The sequence below is a fragment of the Salmo trutta genome, chromosome 16, assembly GCF_901001165.1.
Source record: "Salmo trutta chromosome 16, fSalTru1.1, whole genome shotgun sequence".
In the NCBI taxonomy this organism is placed as follows: domain Eukaryota; kingdom Metazoa; phylum Chordata; class Actinopteri; order Salmoniformes; family Salmonidae; genus Salmo; species Salmo trutta.
Genome location: NC_042972.1, coordinates 25,632,803 through 25,647,607, shown reverse-complemented (window position 1 = coordinate 25,647,607; position 14,805 = coordinate 25,632,803). Strand labels below are relative to the sequence as shown.

General features: G+C 44.3%; 1 protein-coding gene across 1 annotated transcript in view; it reads right to left on the bottom strand.

Annotated features, from left to right (window-relative positions):
• The window catches only part of LOC115150381 (citron Rho-interacting kinase), a 46,978-nt gene that overhangs the window by 1,984 nt on the left and 30,189 nt on the right, over nt 1-14,805 (bottom strand). The window contains exons 27-39 of the mRNA XM_029693615.1: nt 12,014-12,105; nt 9,144-9,248; nt 8,676-8,845; nt 8,258-8,302; nt 7,587-7,703; nt 7,276-7,411; nt 6,857-6,996; nt 6,414-6,615; nt 6,136-6,258; nt 5,875-5,955; nt 5,665-5,743; nt 5,397-5,567; nt 293-683 (exon numbers count right to left, since the gene is read on the bottom strand). Of these exons, the coding sequence (XP_029549475.1) occupies nt 293-683; nt 5,397-5,567; nt 5,665-5,743; nt 5,875-5,955; nt 6,136-6,258; nt 6,414-6,615; nt 6,857-6,996; nt 7,276-7,411; nt 7,587-7,703; nt 8,258-8,302; nt 8,676-8,845; nt 9,144-9,248; nt 12,014-12,105 (1,852 nt within the window). The remainder of the gene's footprint in view (nt 1-292; nt 684-5,396; nt 5,568-5,664; nt 5,744-5,874; nt 5,956-6,135; nt 6,259-6,413; nt 6,616-6,856; nt 6,997-7,275; nt 7,412-7,586; nt 7,704-8,257; nt 8,303-8,675; nt 8,846-9,143; nt 9,249-12,013; nt 12,106-14,805) is intronic.

The window sequence follows — 14,805 nt, the reverse complement described above, 5'->3', positions numbered from 1 at the left end:
CAGAGGAATTTACATTATTTGGTATCATTAAGGCTTGATCAAAGAAGATTGATCACTGAAATAGGAAAGTCTTATAGAAATATACATTTTCAAGTAATTCAGCATATCCAAAGAAGCTATCAAAATTATGCCATATTGAAAAAGAGCTCTGGTCCAAAGTAGTGCACTAACTAGGGAAAAGGGTTCACAAGTCACCCAATACCACTCATGTTATGTCCTGTAAATCGGCAAGGGAAATCAGTGAATAGGGTGTTGGGGCTATTTGGGAGGCATACATGGTCTACTCTCTAACCTTGTTGACTGTGGTGAGGGGCGTGCGTCCGGAGCTGGTGTGGAGTCTCTGGCGAACTCCATGCTGCTGCTCCTCGAACCCCAGTCCCGGCGACCTCTCCCTCCTCACGTCCCGGTCCATCAACCTCCCTGGGGAGCGACCGAGGCGTAGGTCCCCCCCCAAGGCTCTCCCTGGAGACCTGGCCAGACGCGGGTCCATCATCATCCTGCCACTGGGAGACTTTTCCCTCTCCACCGAGTGTGGCCGGCGGCCTGGTGACTTGTCGCGGCGGAACTCGGTGCGGGCCTCGCGGTAGCGGTGTGGCGTGCCCGGGTCACCGTGCAATGCGGGGCTGGCCGCCAGGCGCTTGGTGATGTGCTCGTTGTAGGAGGGCGGCCCACGCTTGTTGGGGCTGTGGATGAAGAGGAGGCATTGGAGAGACCCATTGTGGAGATGGAAAGGGCAGGGCAGGGTGCCACAGGACAAAGATCACAGGGTAAACAGCATTGCATAGTGTACTGCTGCCGTGATGTGAGGGGGAGTATCTGGATGAAGTTACTGAACAGAACCATGAAACAGCAACTAATGCATCCAGCTTAAAGAAGTGATCTTGGTACAAAGTGGTCCATTAAATATATATATTTATATTAAGTTAATGTCAATCATAACTATGGCTAGTGTAATACTCTCAATAGCTATGTAAAATTAAATCAAGACAGTGGCAAGCAATGGCTTTGGATGTCGAGAAAGCAATTCTCATTGAATTCACTGAAGATTATGCAAACAGCTAATGGGTTAGCCACTGTCACAGTAGGAGACAAAACATGAGCAAGTGTACAGGACAAAAATTAGATATGGTTGATTCTGTCACTGCACATTTGTATCCATCGATGGATTGGAGAGCCAAAGACATTTTGTCATATCGTCACCATGTTCGCTCCAGAAGTAAAATGTCCCATTTTATATTACACGGAGGATAATGGAATCAATGATATGACAACTCCAGCTGGTCATTTTCCTAGCACTTTAACAAACATACATTTTTCTGTCCTAAATTGCACAGAAAGAGTACGATGTATGGATAATGGCTGAATGATGGTTGACAAATTACATTTTGGATGGCCTTCTCAAATTCTGTCTTTGTACTCTTATGTATTTATAGTAAAACATATTTTTGGTGAAGATGAGAAAAATTGCAATGAACCCTATGCCACTCTTCAACCCTCTCTTCTGGTCTGTTCTTTAAACATCATGAAACCCACAAGGTCAAAAGCACTGTATGGGATGGTGGTTAAAAAAGCTAACTCTAAGCAAACTGTCACTGCAATATTACATTAATGCAGCTGTTTGATTGGTAGATACAGGGAGTCTTAGAAAATACAACTAGTAACCATACTTTATTTAGCATTATTTATTTTACTTATTAAATAGACAATGTCTAAGTAATGCCATGTTTAAGTAAAAGGCACAGATTCTCCTGCAAAGAAAGATATAGATGTACTTTTGTAAAGTGGTTGTTCCACTGGATATCGTAAGGTGAATGCACCAATTTGTAAGTCGCTCTGGATAAGAGCGTCTGCTAAATGACGTAAATGTAAATGTAATAAACACCAGCATTAATCCAGGTCTCAGATATGCATGGTGTATCAGATGGAAGAATACCATTACCAGAAAGCTCACAAGTTATGTATGCCTACCTATGTCACGCGTATTCAGACAGGTGCCACCTAGTATGCCAGACTATGCCACATGTATGGCAACTTATGCTATGGAGCAATTTCAGTGGCACATTTTCTTTTATTAGGATATTGAACTTAATATTTTTGCATTTGTAATGCACAAATAAAATTATTGAATTCATAAACTGAATTTGCATTTCATGATTTGAAACTGAATTGAAATAATATTGCATTCCGTTTTCAAATTCAGATCTCTAAATCCAGATTTAAAACCAGAGACAACATCCTGGCACTTTTCCAGCTTCTGCCGGTTTCTGAAGCCAATGTGACTTGTTGAATTTATTTTCTTCCTATGAATTTATTTTCTTCCTATGAATTTGGCTTTAGCGTTTGAACCGTTTTGGCTATACGCTATTATAACCCCATTCCTGAAAGCTACGACTATCTGGAACATGGATGTGTTCTGTTCCCCTCAATTCAGTTTTAACTCATGAAACACAAGTTCAATTTATGAATTAAATTTGTGCATTACAAATGAGAAAACATCACATTCAAATTGAATATCCTAATACAAATTCAAAATAATGGAATTCAATTTCTGTTGGCACTGAAATCGCCCCATACTATGCCACCTGAATGCCAACCAGTGCCACCAGTGAGAGGCTCCAGTCCACACCACCATCGTGCACACAGTGATTACTGGTGGAAATTAAACAATAGCTAAATGAAACCTAGAGTTAGGAGAAATCATAATGAAGTCATACTGTAACCACGACTGGCCCAATTCTGCCTCAACTAACCAGTTTAACCACTAACTAGCCCAGCCAACAGAAGGCTGAGTGACCAAGAATCCCATTGTTCCTCCAATTCCCAATTGTTCGATTGTACCACCACCAAACAAGCAATGATGGACTGTATCTCTATGCATGCAAACCCAAGTGGTGTGTATGCGTGTGTTTCTGTGTGTGTGTGTTTCTGTGTGTGTTAGGGAGGAAGTGAGTGAGTGAGTGAGTGAGTAGTGCTTTTTGTGGTTGGTTCGGTTTGATTATAAAAAAAATAATCACAGTTTTCTATTTCAATATTTTTTTTAATGCACTATGCATTATGTGGGTTGAATGCTGTAACACAGAATAAAACAATGAATGAAAGCCCCATGATGGTAGTGACTGCTCATTACTCACTTATTAACCATCATTAATTCACATTACTTTAATAAAATATTTCCGTTGTGTATATTACATTTAATTCTATTTGATGACTTCATTTCATGTCATCATCTCATCTCTATAGAGCTGCTGTCTATGCTGTCTGACAAAATCACAATTTTAGTAGTTCTTCAAAGTAAATAAGGCATAGTTTGTATTCAGCAGTCATAAAAGTATCAATCATGTATTGTCAGGTACAGATACTGTACCTCGTCAAGCAACTGCTTTCTATCCCTCTTGATCACTCAGTCTTCTCTCTTGTGTCTGCCTGACACTAACCTTATGTAGCAGGTGTAAAATACACATACCGGCACACAATGGATTTAGTTAATTACCACGTTTTCTGAGCTAAACAATGTAGAATTTTGTCCTGTTGGAAACTACAACTCCTTACTACAGTGGGGAGAACAAGTATTTGATACATTGCCGATTTTGCAAGTTTTCCTACTTACAAACCATGTAGAGGTCTGTCATTTTTATCATAGGTACACTTCAACTGTGAGAGACGGAATCTAAAACAAAAATCCCGAAAAATCACATTGTATGATTTTTAAGTAATTAATTTGCATTTTATTGCATGACATAAGTATTTGATACATCAGAAAAGCAGAACTTAATATTTGGTACAGAAACCTTTGTTTGCAATTACAGAGATCATACGTTTCCTGTAGTTCTTGACCAGGATTGCACACACTGCAGCAGGGATTTTGGCCCACTCCTCCATACAGACCTTCTCCAGATCCTTCAGGTTTCGGGGCTGTTGCTGGGCAATACGGACTTTCAGCTCCCTCCAAAGATATTCTATTGGGTTCAGGTCTGGAGACTGGCTAGGCCACTCCAGGACCTTGAGATGCTTCTTATGGAGCCACTCCTTAGTTGCCCTGGCTGTGTGTTTCGGGTCGTTGTCATGCTGGAAGACCCAGCCACGACCCATCTTCAATCCTCTTACTGAGGGAAGGAGGTTGTTGGCCAAGATCTCGCGATACATGGCCCCATCCATCCCCTCAATACGGTGCAGTCGTCCTGTCCCCTTTGCAGAAAAGCATCCCCAAAGAATGATGTTTCCACCTCCATGCTTCACGGTTGGGATGGTGTTCTTGGGGTTGTACTCATCCTTCTTCTTCCTCCAAACACAGCGAGTGGAGTTTAAACCAAAAAGCTCTATTTTTGTCTCATCAGACCACATTACCTTCTCCCATTCCTCCTCTGGATCATCCAGATGGTCATTGGCAAACTTCAGATGGGCCTGGACATGCGCTGGCTTGAGCAGGGGGACCTTGCGTGCGCTGCAGGATTTTAATCCATGACGGCGTAGTGTGTTACTAATGGTTTTCTTTGAGACTGTGGTCCCAGCTCTCTTCAGGTCATTGACCAGGTCCTGCCGTGTAGTTCTGGGCTGATCCCACACCTTCCTCATGATCATTGATTCCCCACGAGGTGAGATCTTGCATGGAGCCCCAGACCGAGGGTGATTGACCGTCATCTTGAACTTCTTCCATTTTCTAATAATTGCACCAACAGTTGTTGCCTTCTCACCAAGCTGCTTGCTTATTGTCCTGTTGCCCATCCCAGCCTTGTGCAGGTCTACAATTTTATCCCTGATGTCCTTACACAGCGCTCTGGTCTTGGCCATTGTGGAGAGGTTGGAGTCTGTTTGATTGAGTGTGTGGACAGGTGTCTTTTATACAGGTAACGAGTTCAAACAGGTGCAGTTAATACAGGTAATGAGTGGAGAACAGGTGGGCTTCTTTAAAGAAAAACTAACAGGTCTGTGAGAGCCGGAATTCTTACTGGTTGGTAGGTGATCAAATACTTATGTCATGCAATAAAATGCAAATTAATTACTTAAAAATCATACAATGTGATTTTCTGGATTTTTGTTTTAGATTCCATCTCTCACAGTTGAAGTGTACCTATGATAAAAATGACAGACCTCTACATGCTTTGTAAGTAGGAAAACCTGCAAAATCGGCAGTGTATCAAATACTTGTTCTCCCCACTGTACATCGCATAGTTCGGGCTTGATCTGATTTATCTCTAGAGAAACTATGCAATGTGCGCATTGAGCTCACAGAAAAAAACCGAAGGAGATGGAATTCAAATAATGTACCAAAGGTCTGTCAATTAGTTGTTTAAAAAAACAAAACATTTTTACCAACATTTCAGTTAATCGCTCAGCATTGGTGAGGAATGAGTGTAGGGTGAGTGAGTGAAAGAGAGAAATAAATAAGAGCCATGTACCTGCGTCCAGAGCCATTCCTCTGCAGCTCCCCCTCCTGTCCCAGGTTCCCCTTACAGCAGATGACCCGGAGCTTGTTCTGGTAGGATGAAGCCACGTAAATGGCCCCGGAGGAGATGGCTGGGCCCAGGTAGCGCGGGTTGGGGATGTCTAGGTGAGCGTACGAGTGGGCCCTGAACAAGACACAATACCCCCATTGAAAAATCTTACAATGTTATGCCAACTCATTCAGGGTTTCAGTAAACTAAAGGATCAGGGAGGTGGTATTACCCTAGAGCAGAGTGGCCCTGGACCTCGATCACATCCAACGAGTTGAAATAGGTCACAAACAGGTAGGGTTCTCTGTAGGCTGAAATGGAGAGGAGCACTGTGTTATAAGCATGTATGAGCCCTTATAATGTCTTATAAAACTTTTCTAAATGGCAATGCTTCAATCCTTCTGAGATGATCCTTATAGTGGTAAAACATGATTTGACTTACCAAATGAGAGAGGCAAACGGCTCCATTGGATGTCCTCACTTCGACTCCTGCGGCCGTGCTCGTCTACAAACACCCCAAACTCTGGACAGGGAATCACCACAAGCAGAAATTAGCAATCATTCTTGCAGGTAAACTGTGTGGAAATTGATAGTAGCACTTTCACTAATCATAATGACAGCAGACACTCTCCCTCTCTCACAACCAGCCGCGCACACACACACAGAAACACGGCCTATAGAATGTGAATGAAACGTGCCTGACCGTGGAAGCAGAGCAGGTACTCGTCTTTCTGCGGTGCCTGGGTGACCTGGATGATGGAGAAACTGTGGGAGGAGGCCGCAAAGATGGCCGAGGCCAACGTCACATCATTCTTATCCAGGAACTCTGCAAGAGAGAGGTCCCCACACCAATCAATCAACCAACGATACAAAAATGTATTTTTGGACAAGTCCAGGTAGTCCCTCCCTGTTTCAGTCCGTTTAACCCGAGCTAAGTGTCTACCATTAACTTGCATCCTGTGTGAGGAGTCATTGACCTACCTTCCAGCACGTACTGCTTCATCTCGATCTCATAGAACTTGTTGGTGCCGATGATGATGCTGTAGCCTGTGAAGTGGATACAGCTGCAAGGCTCTGACGTCTCAATCTCCTTCTTGATACAGAACTTATTGAGGCTGTCGTTGTAGCGCAGTATGGTGATCTTGTTGGGCATGGCTGCACATATACACGTGCCATTCTCAATCTACACAAGGGACAAAAGCAGTCAGACAACAATCACTCCAGAGATATGGCGTAATCAGTTGTGTCTACAGTGTCAAGGAATTTAACAGACAACTTGATGCATCATCAAAAGGTGTGTGAATAATTTGCTATGCGCTATGACTATGACTGAGACTCATTATTATAACAGAAAACAATGTTTCATTCTATTTCGATAAGGTGAAAAAAATCCATGAAGAGAAACGTAAATTGGTGGCTCACACCTTGCCAGAGGAGAAGAGGTGGCATCCCTTGACCGTCTCAAAGATGTATGGGCTGAGATCTGGCTGGGCTGGGAGGTGGGACTGAGACAGTGACTGCTTCACCTTCTTGATCTCCACCAGACACAGGGCCCGCTCCTCTCCTGGACCAGACATGGTATAGACATAATCAATCATTTATTTATAAAGACGTTTTTACATCAGCAGTTGTCACAAAGTACTTTTACAGTAAGCACAAACATCTACAGTACAAACTGCATACTCCATCCCACACACAATAACAGAGATGGGATAATAAACAGGTATTACACTGTATTAACGTTCTCTATAATCGTGGTACCAATATGCTGTAACTGGTTCGGTGAACTACGCTCGCATGCTACAGCAACCTTGCCTGGACACAGTTTGTCCCCAACACTGACCAGTAATTATGAGCAGCTTGTCGTGCTCCTTGAGGATTCGGATCTGGAAAACGGAGGCCAGGCCGGGGATGTGAGTCAGGCTGTTCTTAATGACGTTCAGGGCATACAGGCCCTCCTCAGAGCCCACCAACACTATCTATGGAGAGGGAGAGAGAAGGCCACACAGTTAGAATGGGGAAATAGCAACATAACCCATCACATACATATTTTGCTGTTGAGAATTGAGCAAATAAAGCCATGTTTCTTTCACGTTCTTGTGAATGATCTATTTCGATAGCCAAGTATTATTCCATCCATGATAAAAGGTATACCTCAAGTCCGTAGCATGGTTTAGTTGCAGGTCCTACCTGGTCGGTGAGGGGCAGGGTGCAATTAATATCCAGCCGGTCGTCTCCCTCCAGCTTCAGCAGAGAATTTCCTAGAAGTTTCTGTCATCATAGGAGAGGGAAAGCAACAGGTCAGCAGGTTATCTGCACAACGGCTGTGACAAGAGGCAAGAGTGTGCCAGGACAGAGCAGGTGACAACACAGACATGACTGTGAGCTGCTGGATATGGACACTTGGGGGGGGGGGAAAAATTTAAAATCTAAATTAACAACAGACACTTGAAACAACTATAAAGACATAGCAATGGATGGTGCAACTATCAATCCCTTAACAATAGACCAAACCAATTGATCAATCAATCATTGGGCTGCATTGGTGGGGTGTAGAGTACATGACCATTAACATGGAAGTGCATGCATGAAGCCAGGGGACAAAGCTGCACAACAGTGCCATCTCACATACAGGCGCTGCATGAGTGCTGCATGTGTGGGCATGTGGCTGCCTTTCAGGGCGAGAGTGTGTGTTTGCATTTACTGTTTGCGTGATAGTGATGTGTAGTTTGTGTGCTTGGATATGTCTGTACATGTATACAGTAAGTGTGTGTACTGCATGCTCTGTCGGCCCAAGCATAAGGCAGGCTCATGCAGATCTTTACCTGGACCAATGGGGAGAGGTTCTTCTGTTTTTTAGGAACAGCTGTCTACAGTGTGGTCAACAACACCCCCACATAAAGTGTAAAATATGTGTAAAATATGTATTCATACATAAAAATCATTGACAACAAACAGACAGTAGAGGGACAACATGCAGACAAAAAGAGAGGGAAAGGGGTGGGAAGGGGAGAGAAAGAGAGACTATTGAGTGTGAATACACCTGACCCTACTCTCCAGCAAACACCAAGCAAGTCTTGCTCTTTCATGTGAGTGTGTTTCATTTATAAACTCTAATGCACTAGCAGGAGAACTCAGATGGAGACATTAAAAGTTACAACAATACTTCAAATATCAACTGACTAGAGATTGAAGATGGCTCTCGAGATATGCACAGACACACACACACACACACACACTCACCGCGTCAGCCTCAACCTTGTCCTTGGAGCCCCTGCTGCCAGCTACAACTGACTCCAGGACAGCCACCCAGCGTTGCTTGTCTGGGAAGCTGGGAGCCATGAAGTATAGGGACTGGCCAGGCCAACAGGTGGTGTGGGGGTGAGACTCCAGCTTTAAGATGTATGGGATGTCTGCACAAAGAGTACCAACACAACAAGATTACAGATTGAAGAAACATGACTTGATCACACACCCACACCTGATTAAGCTACTTAAATGAGTAATATCTAGAGGAGTCATCTATAACTTTTGTTAGGTTTAATGTAGGGACCATTAACTTTGTTCCAGGTGGTGGATTTTTTGCAGACAGGTGGACCTGTATCAACACAACCTGTACCAGCACTTTGAGAATATCTTGTAAAGCCCTATTTAAACTAAACTTATTTTTCCTTCCCTGCTCCTCCTTAGACAGGCGCACTGTAACTTTACCTGACTTAGCCGTGTTGATGAGCTCCGAGGCTCCCACAGCTCCATGGATAGTCACCTCTCCGTCAGGGAGACACAGTTCAAACTCCTCCTCTGGCTTCAGAGAGTCTGGAAACACACCAGGGTCATATTCATTAAAGAAAACCACAGCAAAACTTTTTGCAATGCTAAACAAATAATTAGCATTTCCTATTGGACAAGTCCCAGGAGACCATGGTCATGAAAACACTGCCAAAACAGTCTGTTGAATAAACACAAGGTGTTTTAGCACTATATCTCTTGACACAATGATGAAAATAATCATGGCCTCTAAACCCTCAAGCTGCATACTGGACCCTATTCCAACTAAACTACTGAAAGAGCTGCTTCCTGTGCTTGGCCCTCCTATGTTGAACATAATAAACGGCTCTCTATCCACCGGATGTGTACCAAACTCACTAAAAGTGGCAGTAATAAAGCCTCTTGAAAAAGCCGAATCTTGACCCAGAAATTATTAAAAAAAACTAATTGGCCTATATCGAATCTTCCATTCCTCTCAAAATTTTTAGAAAAAGCTGTTGCGCAGCAACTCACTGCCTTCCTGAAGACAAACAATGTATACGAAACGCTTCAGTCTGGTTTTAGACCCCATCATAGCACTGAGACTGCACTTGTGAAGGTGGTAAATTACCTTTTAATGACATCAGACCGAGGCTCTGCATCTGTCCTCGTGCTCCTAGATCTTAGTGCTGCTTTTGATACCATCGATCACCACATTCTTTTGGAGAGATTGGAAACCCAAATTGGTCTACATGGACAAGTTCTGGCCTGGTTTAGATCTTATCTGTCGGGAAAGATATCAGTTTGTCTCTGTGAATGGTTTGTCCTCTGACAAATCAATTGTAAATTTCGGTGTTCCTCAAGGTTCCGTTTTAGGACCACTATTGTTTTCACTATATATTTTACCTCTTGGGGATGTCATTCGAAAACATAATGTTAAATTTCACTGCTATGCGGATGACACACAGCTGTACATTTCAATGAAACATGGTGAAGCCCCAAAATTGCCCTCGCTAGAAGCCTGTGTTTTAGACATAAAGAAGTGGATGGCTGCAAACTTTCTACTTTTAAACTCAGACAAAACAGAGATGCTTGTTCTAGGTCCCAAGAAACAAAGAGATATTCTGTTGAATCTGACAATTAATCTGGATGGTTGTACAGTCGTCTCAAATAAAACCGTGAAGGACCTCGGCGTTACTCTGGACCCTGATCTCTCTTTTGAAGAACATATCAAGACTGTTTCCGGACAGCTTTTTTCCATCTACGTAACATTGCAAAAATCAGAAACTTTCTGTCCAAAAATGATGCAAAATTAATCCATGCTTTTGTTACTTCTAGGCTGGACTACTGCAATGCTCTACTTTCCGGTTACCCGGATAAAGCACTAAATAAACTTCAGTTAGTGCTAAATACGGCTGCTAGAATCCTGACTAGAACCCAAAAATTTTATCATATTACTCCAGTGCTAGCCTCCCTACACTGGCTTCCTGTTAAGGCAAGGGCTGATTTCAAGATTTCAAATCTTTCCGATTTGGTCCTGCCGTACATACCTACACGTACGCTACGGTCACAAGACGCAGGCCTCCTAATTGTCCCTAGAATTTCTAAGCAAATGGCTGGAGGTAGGGCTTTCTCCTATAGAGCTCCATTTTTATGGAATGGTCTGCCTACCCATGTGAGAGACGCAGACTTAGTCTCAACCTTTAAGTCTTTACTGAAGACTTATCTCTTCAGTAGGTCCTATGATTAAGTATAGTCTGGCCCAGGAGTGTGAAGGTGAACGGAAAGGCTGGAGCAACGAACCGCCCTTGCTGTCTCTGCCTTGCCGGTTCCCCTCTCTCCACTGGGATTCTCTGCCTCTAACCCTATTACAGGGGCTGAGTCACTGGCTTACTGGTGTTCTTCCATGCCGTCCATGGGAGTGGTGCGTCACTTGAGTGGGTTGAGTCACTGACGTGGTCTTCCTGTCTGGGTTGCCCCCCCCCCCTTGGGTTGTGCCGTGGCGGAGATCTTTGTGGGCTATACTCGGCCTTGTCTTAGGACGGTAAGTTGGTGGTTGGAGACATCCCTCTAGTGGTGTGGGGGCTGTGCTTTGGCAAAGTGGGTGGGGTTATATCCTGCCTGTTTGGCCCTGTCCGGGGGTACCATCGGATGGGGCCACAGTGTCTTCTGATCCCTCTTGTCTCAGCCTCCAGTATTTATGCTGCAGTAGTTTATGTGTCGGGGGGCTAGGGTCAGTCTGTTACATCTGGAGTATTTCTCTTGTCTTATCCGGTGTCCGGTGTGAATTTAAATATGCTCTCTCTAATTCTCTCTTTCTTTCGTTCTTTCTCTCGGAGGACCTGAGCCCTAGGACCATGCCTCAGGACTACCTGGCATGATGACTCCTTGCTGTTCCCAGTCCACCCGGCCGTGCCGCTGCTCCAGTTTCAACTGTTCTGCCTGCGGCTATGGAACCCTGACCTGTTCACCGGACGTGCTTGTTGCACCCTCGACAACTACTATGATTATTATTATTTGACCATGCTGGTCATTTATGAACATTTTAACATCTTGACCATATTCTGTTATAATATCCACCCGGCACAGCCAGAAGAGGACTGGCCACCCCTCATAGCCTGGTTCCTCTCTAGGTTTCTTCCTAGGTTTTTGGCCTTTCTAGGGAGTTTTTCCTAGGGAGTTTTTCCTAGCCACCGTGCTTCTTTCACATGCATTGCTTGCTGTTTGGGGTTTTAGGCTGGGTTTCTGTACAGCACTTTGAGATATCAGCTGATGTACGAAGGGCTATATAAATACATTTGATTTGATTTGAGAGTCAAGTCAAGGAGCAGTACCTTCTCTGGGTTCAGAGTCATAGATGGACACCTTGGTCCCATCCAGCACCACATACTTCCTCTCCCAGCCTTGCTGGCCCCGCCTGGAGTACCTGCAGACAGACACACACACACACACACACACACACACACACACACACACACACACACACACACACACACACACACACACACACACACACACACACACACACACACACACACAATGAACCAGAATATTCACAGGTGTTACATTTTCCCTGTAAAGCGCCATACCCAGAGCTCATGCCCAAGAAGGAGGAAGAGAAGGAGTAGGGAAGGAAAAATATGTTTAGTTTAAAAAGGGCTTTACAAGAAATTCTCAAAGTGCTCTACATAAAGCAAGGTAAGGCAGGTAAACAGAAGAATGTCCATAATAAAGTGGTTACTATTGTAACCACTCTCACCGATGCACCCAAGAGGGAGAAGGCTTTCCAATACCGTGCGATGAACTGGGGCCCACGATCCGAGACAATGTCCTGGGGAAGTCCGTGTAGTCGAAGAACATGGTTAATCATGAGATCAGCGCTCTCTTTTGCTGAGGGCAACTTGGGTAAGGCAATGAAATGGGCTGCCTTGGAGAACCGATCAACAACCACCAACATAGTGGTAACCCCTTGGGATGGAGGTAACCCTGTGACAGTGTGGTGAAGAAGGCACATCACTGGGGGTAAACTACCTGCCCTCCATGACACCTACAACAACAGATGTCACTGGAAGGCCAAAAAGATCATCAAGGACAACAACCACCCGAGGTACTGCCTGTTCACACCACTATCATCCAGAAGGCGAGGTCGATACGATACAGGTGCATCAAAACTGGGACCGAGAGACTGAAAAACAGCTTCTATCTCAAGGCCATCAGACTGCTAAACAGCAATCACTAACTCAGAGAGGCTGCTGCCTACATTGAGACCCAATCACTAGTCACTTCAAACAATGCCACTGTAATGTTTACATATCTTACATTACTCATATCACATGTATATACTGTATTTTATACCATTTATTGCACCTTTCCTATGACGCTCGGCCATCGCTCATCCATATACTTATGTACATATTCTCATTCACCCCTTTAGATTTGTCTGTATTAGGTCGTTGTTGGAGAATTGTTAGATTACTTATTAGATATTACTGCACTATCAGAACTAGAGGCACAAGCATTTCGCTACACTGGCATTAACATCTGCTAACCATGTGCATGTGATCAATAAAATTTGATTTGGATGGCAGAGGTTGGAGCAACACAGCCGGTCGTTGTCGTGAGGACTTGCTTTGGGCACAGGTGGAATAGGTCGCAACAAAGGATCTCACTTCCTCAATCATGTTGGGCCACCAGAATTTCAGCCTCAGGAACTCCATTGTCCGATTAACCCCTGAATGCCCAGTTAATTTAGAGGACTGTCCCCATTGTAATACACGGGGAATGGGCTGATCGCGGAACGTAAAGTTTGTTAGTGGGTCCCCCGCCGGGGTCAGGTTCTCGGGTCTGGGCTTGTCGGAGCGTGGTCTCAATACTCCATATCACAGAGGTGGGCTCGGAGTTCCTCCCCTTCTAAGAGACATTGTGTTGGCGGGACAAGGCGTCTTCTTTCTGATTCTTGGATCCCGGGCGATAGGCGAGCGTGAAATCAAACCTGTTAAGAAAACAGAGCCCACCTAACCTGGAGAGCGTAATTGTCCCTGACTGCTGCTTCAGGGGTCGAGAGGGAGTACAAACGGCCCCGGGAGGTGTGGAGTCGGGTAGGAGTTCTATGGCACAGTCGTATGAACAAATGGGGGAGACGGGTGGTGGCTTGCATCTTACTGAAGGCCTCCCGGAGGTCGAGGTATTCGGGAGGGAGAGCAGAGAAGTCTTGGTCTTCAATGGATGCAGGAGGACATGGCAAGGCTCTTGGTGGGGGTCTTAGACATTTAGTCTGGCAGTCCTTACCCCATTCCAATAGGTGTCCCATGGACCAGGAGAATAGTGGGTTATGTAGCGCTAGCTAAGGGTACCCTAAGATAAGGGGGTTCTCGGGAACAGTGATCAAAAGAAAACTAAGAGTCTCACCCCAAATTGCAGTAGAATGGGCTTGGTCTGATATTCCACCTGACCGGAGCCAATGGGTTTCCATCGAGGCGTTGAATCTGCAGAGGGATGGGACATTTCACGCAGGGGATTTGTAATTCTCTGGCAAAGTCCTGATCAAAGAAATTATCTGTGGCCCTGGAGTCCACGAAGGCTTGAATCTGGTGCTGACGGTTGTCCCAGTGGAGGATACGGGTAGTGACAGACAGTGATTGGGTAGCCGGAGGTAACTGCCCAGATCAAATCAAATTTTATTGGTCACATACACATGGTTAGCAGATGTTAATGTGAGTGTAGCGAAATGCTTGTGCTTCTAGTTCCAACCATGCAGTAATATCTAACAAGTAATCTAACAATTTCACAACAACTACCTTATTATACACACAAGTGTAAGGAATGAATAAGAATATGTACATATAAACATATGGATGAGCGATAGCCGAACGGCATAGGCAAGATGCAGTAGATGGTATGGAGTACAATATATACATATGAGAAGAGTAATGTAGGGTATGTAAACATATAAAGTGGCATTGTTTAAAGTGACTAGTGATACATTTATTACATCCAATTTTTAATTATTAAAGTGGCTAGAGATTTGAATCAGTATGTTGGCAGCAGCCACTGAATGTTAGCGATGGCTGTTTAACAGTCTGACGGCCTTGAGATAGAAGCTGTTTTTCAATCTCTCGGTCCCAGC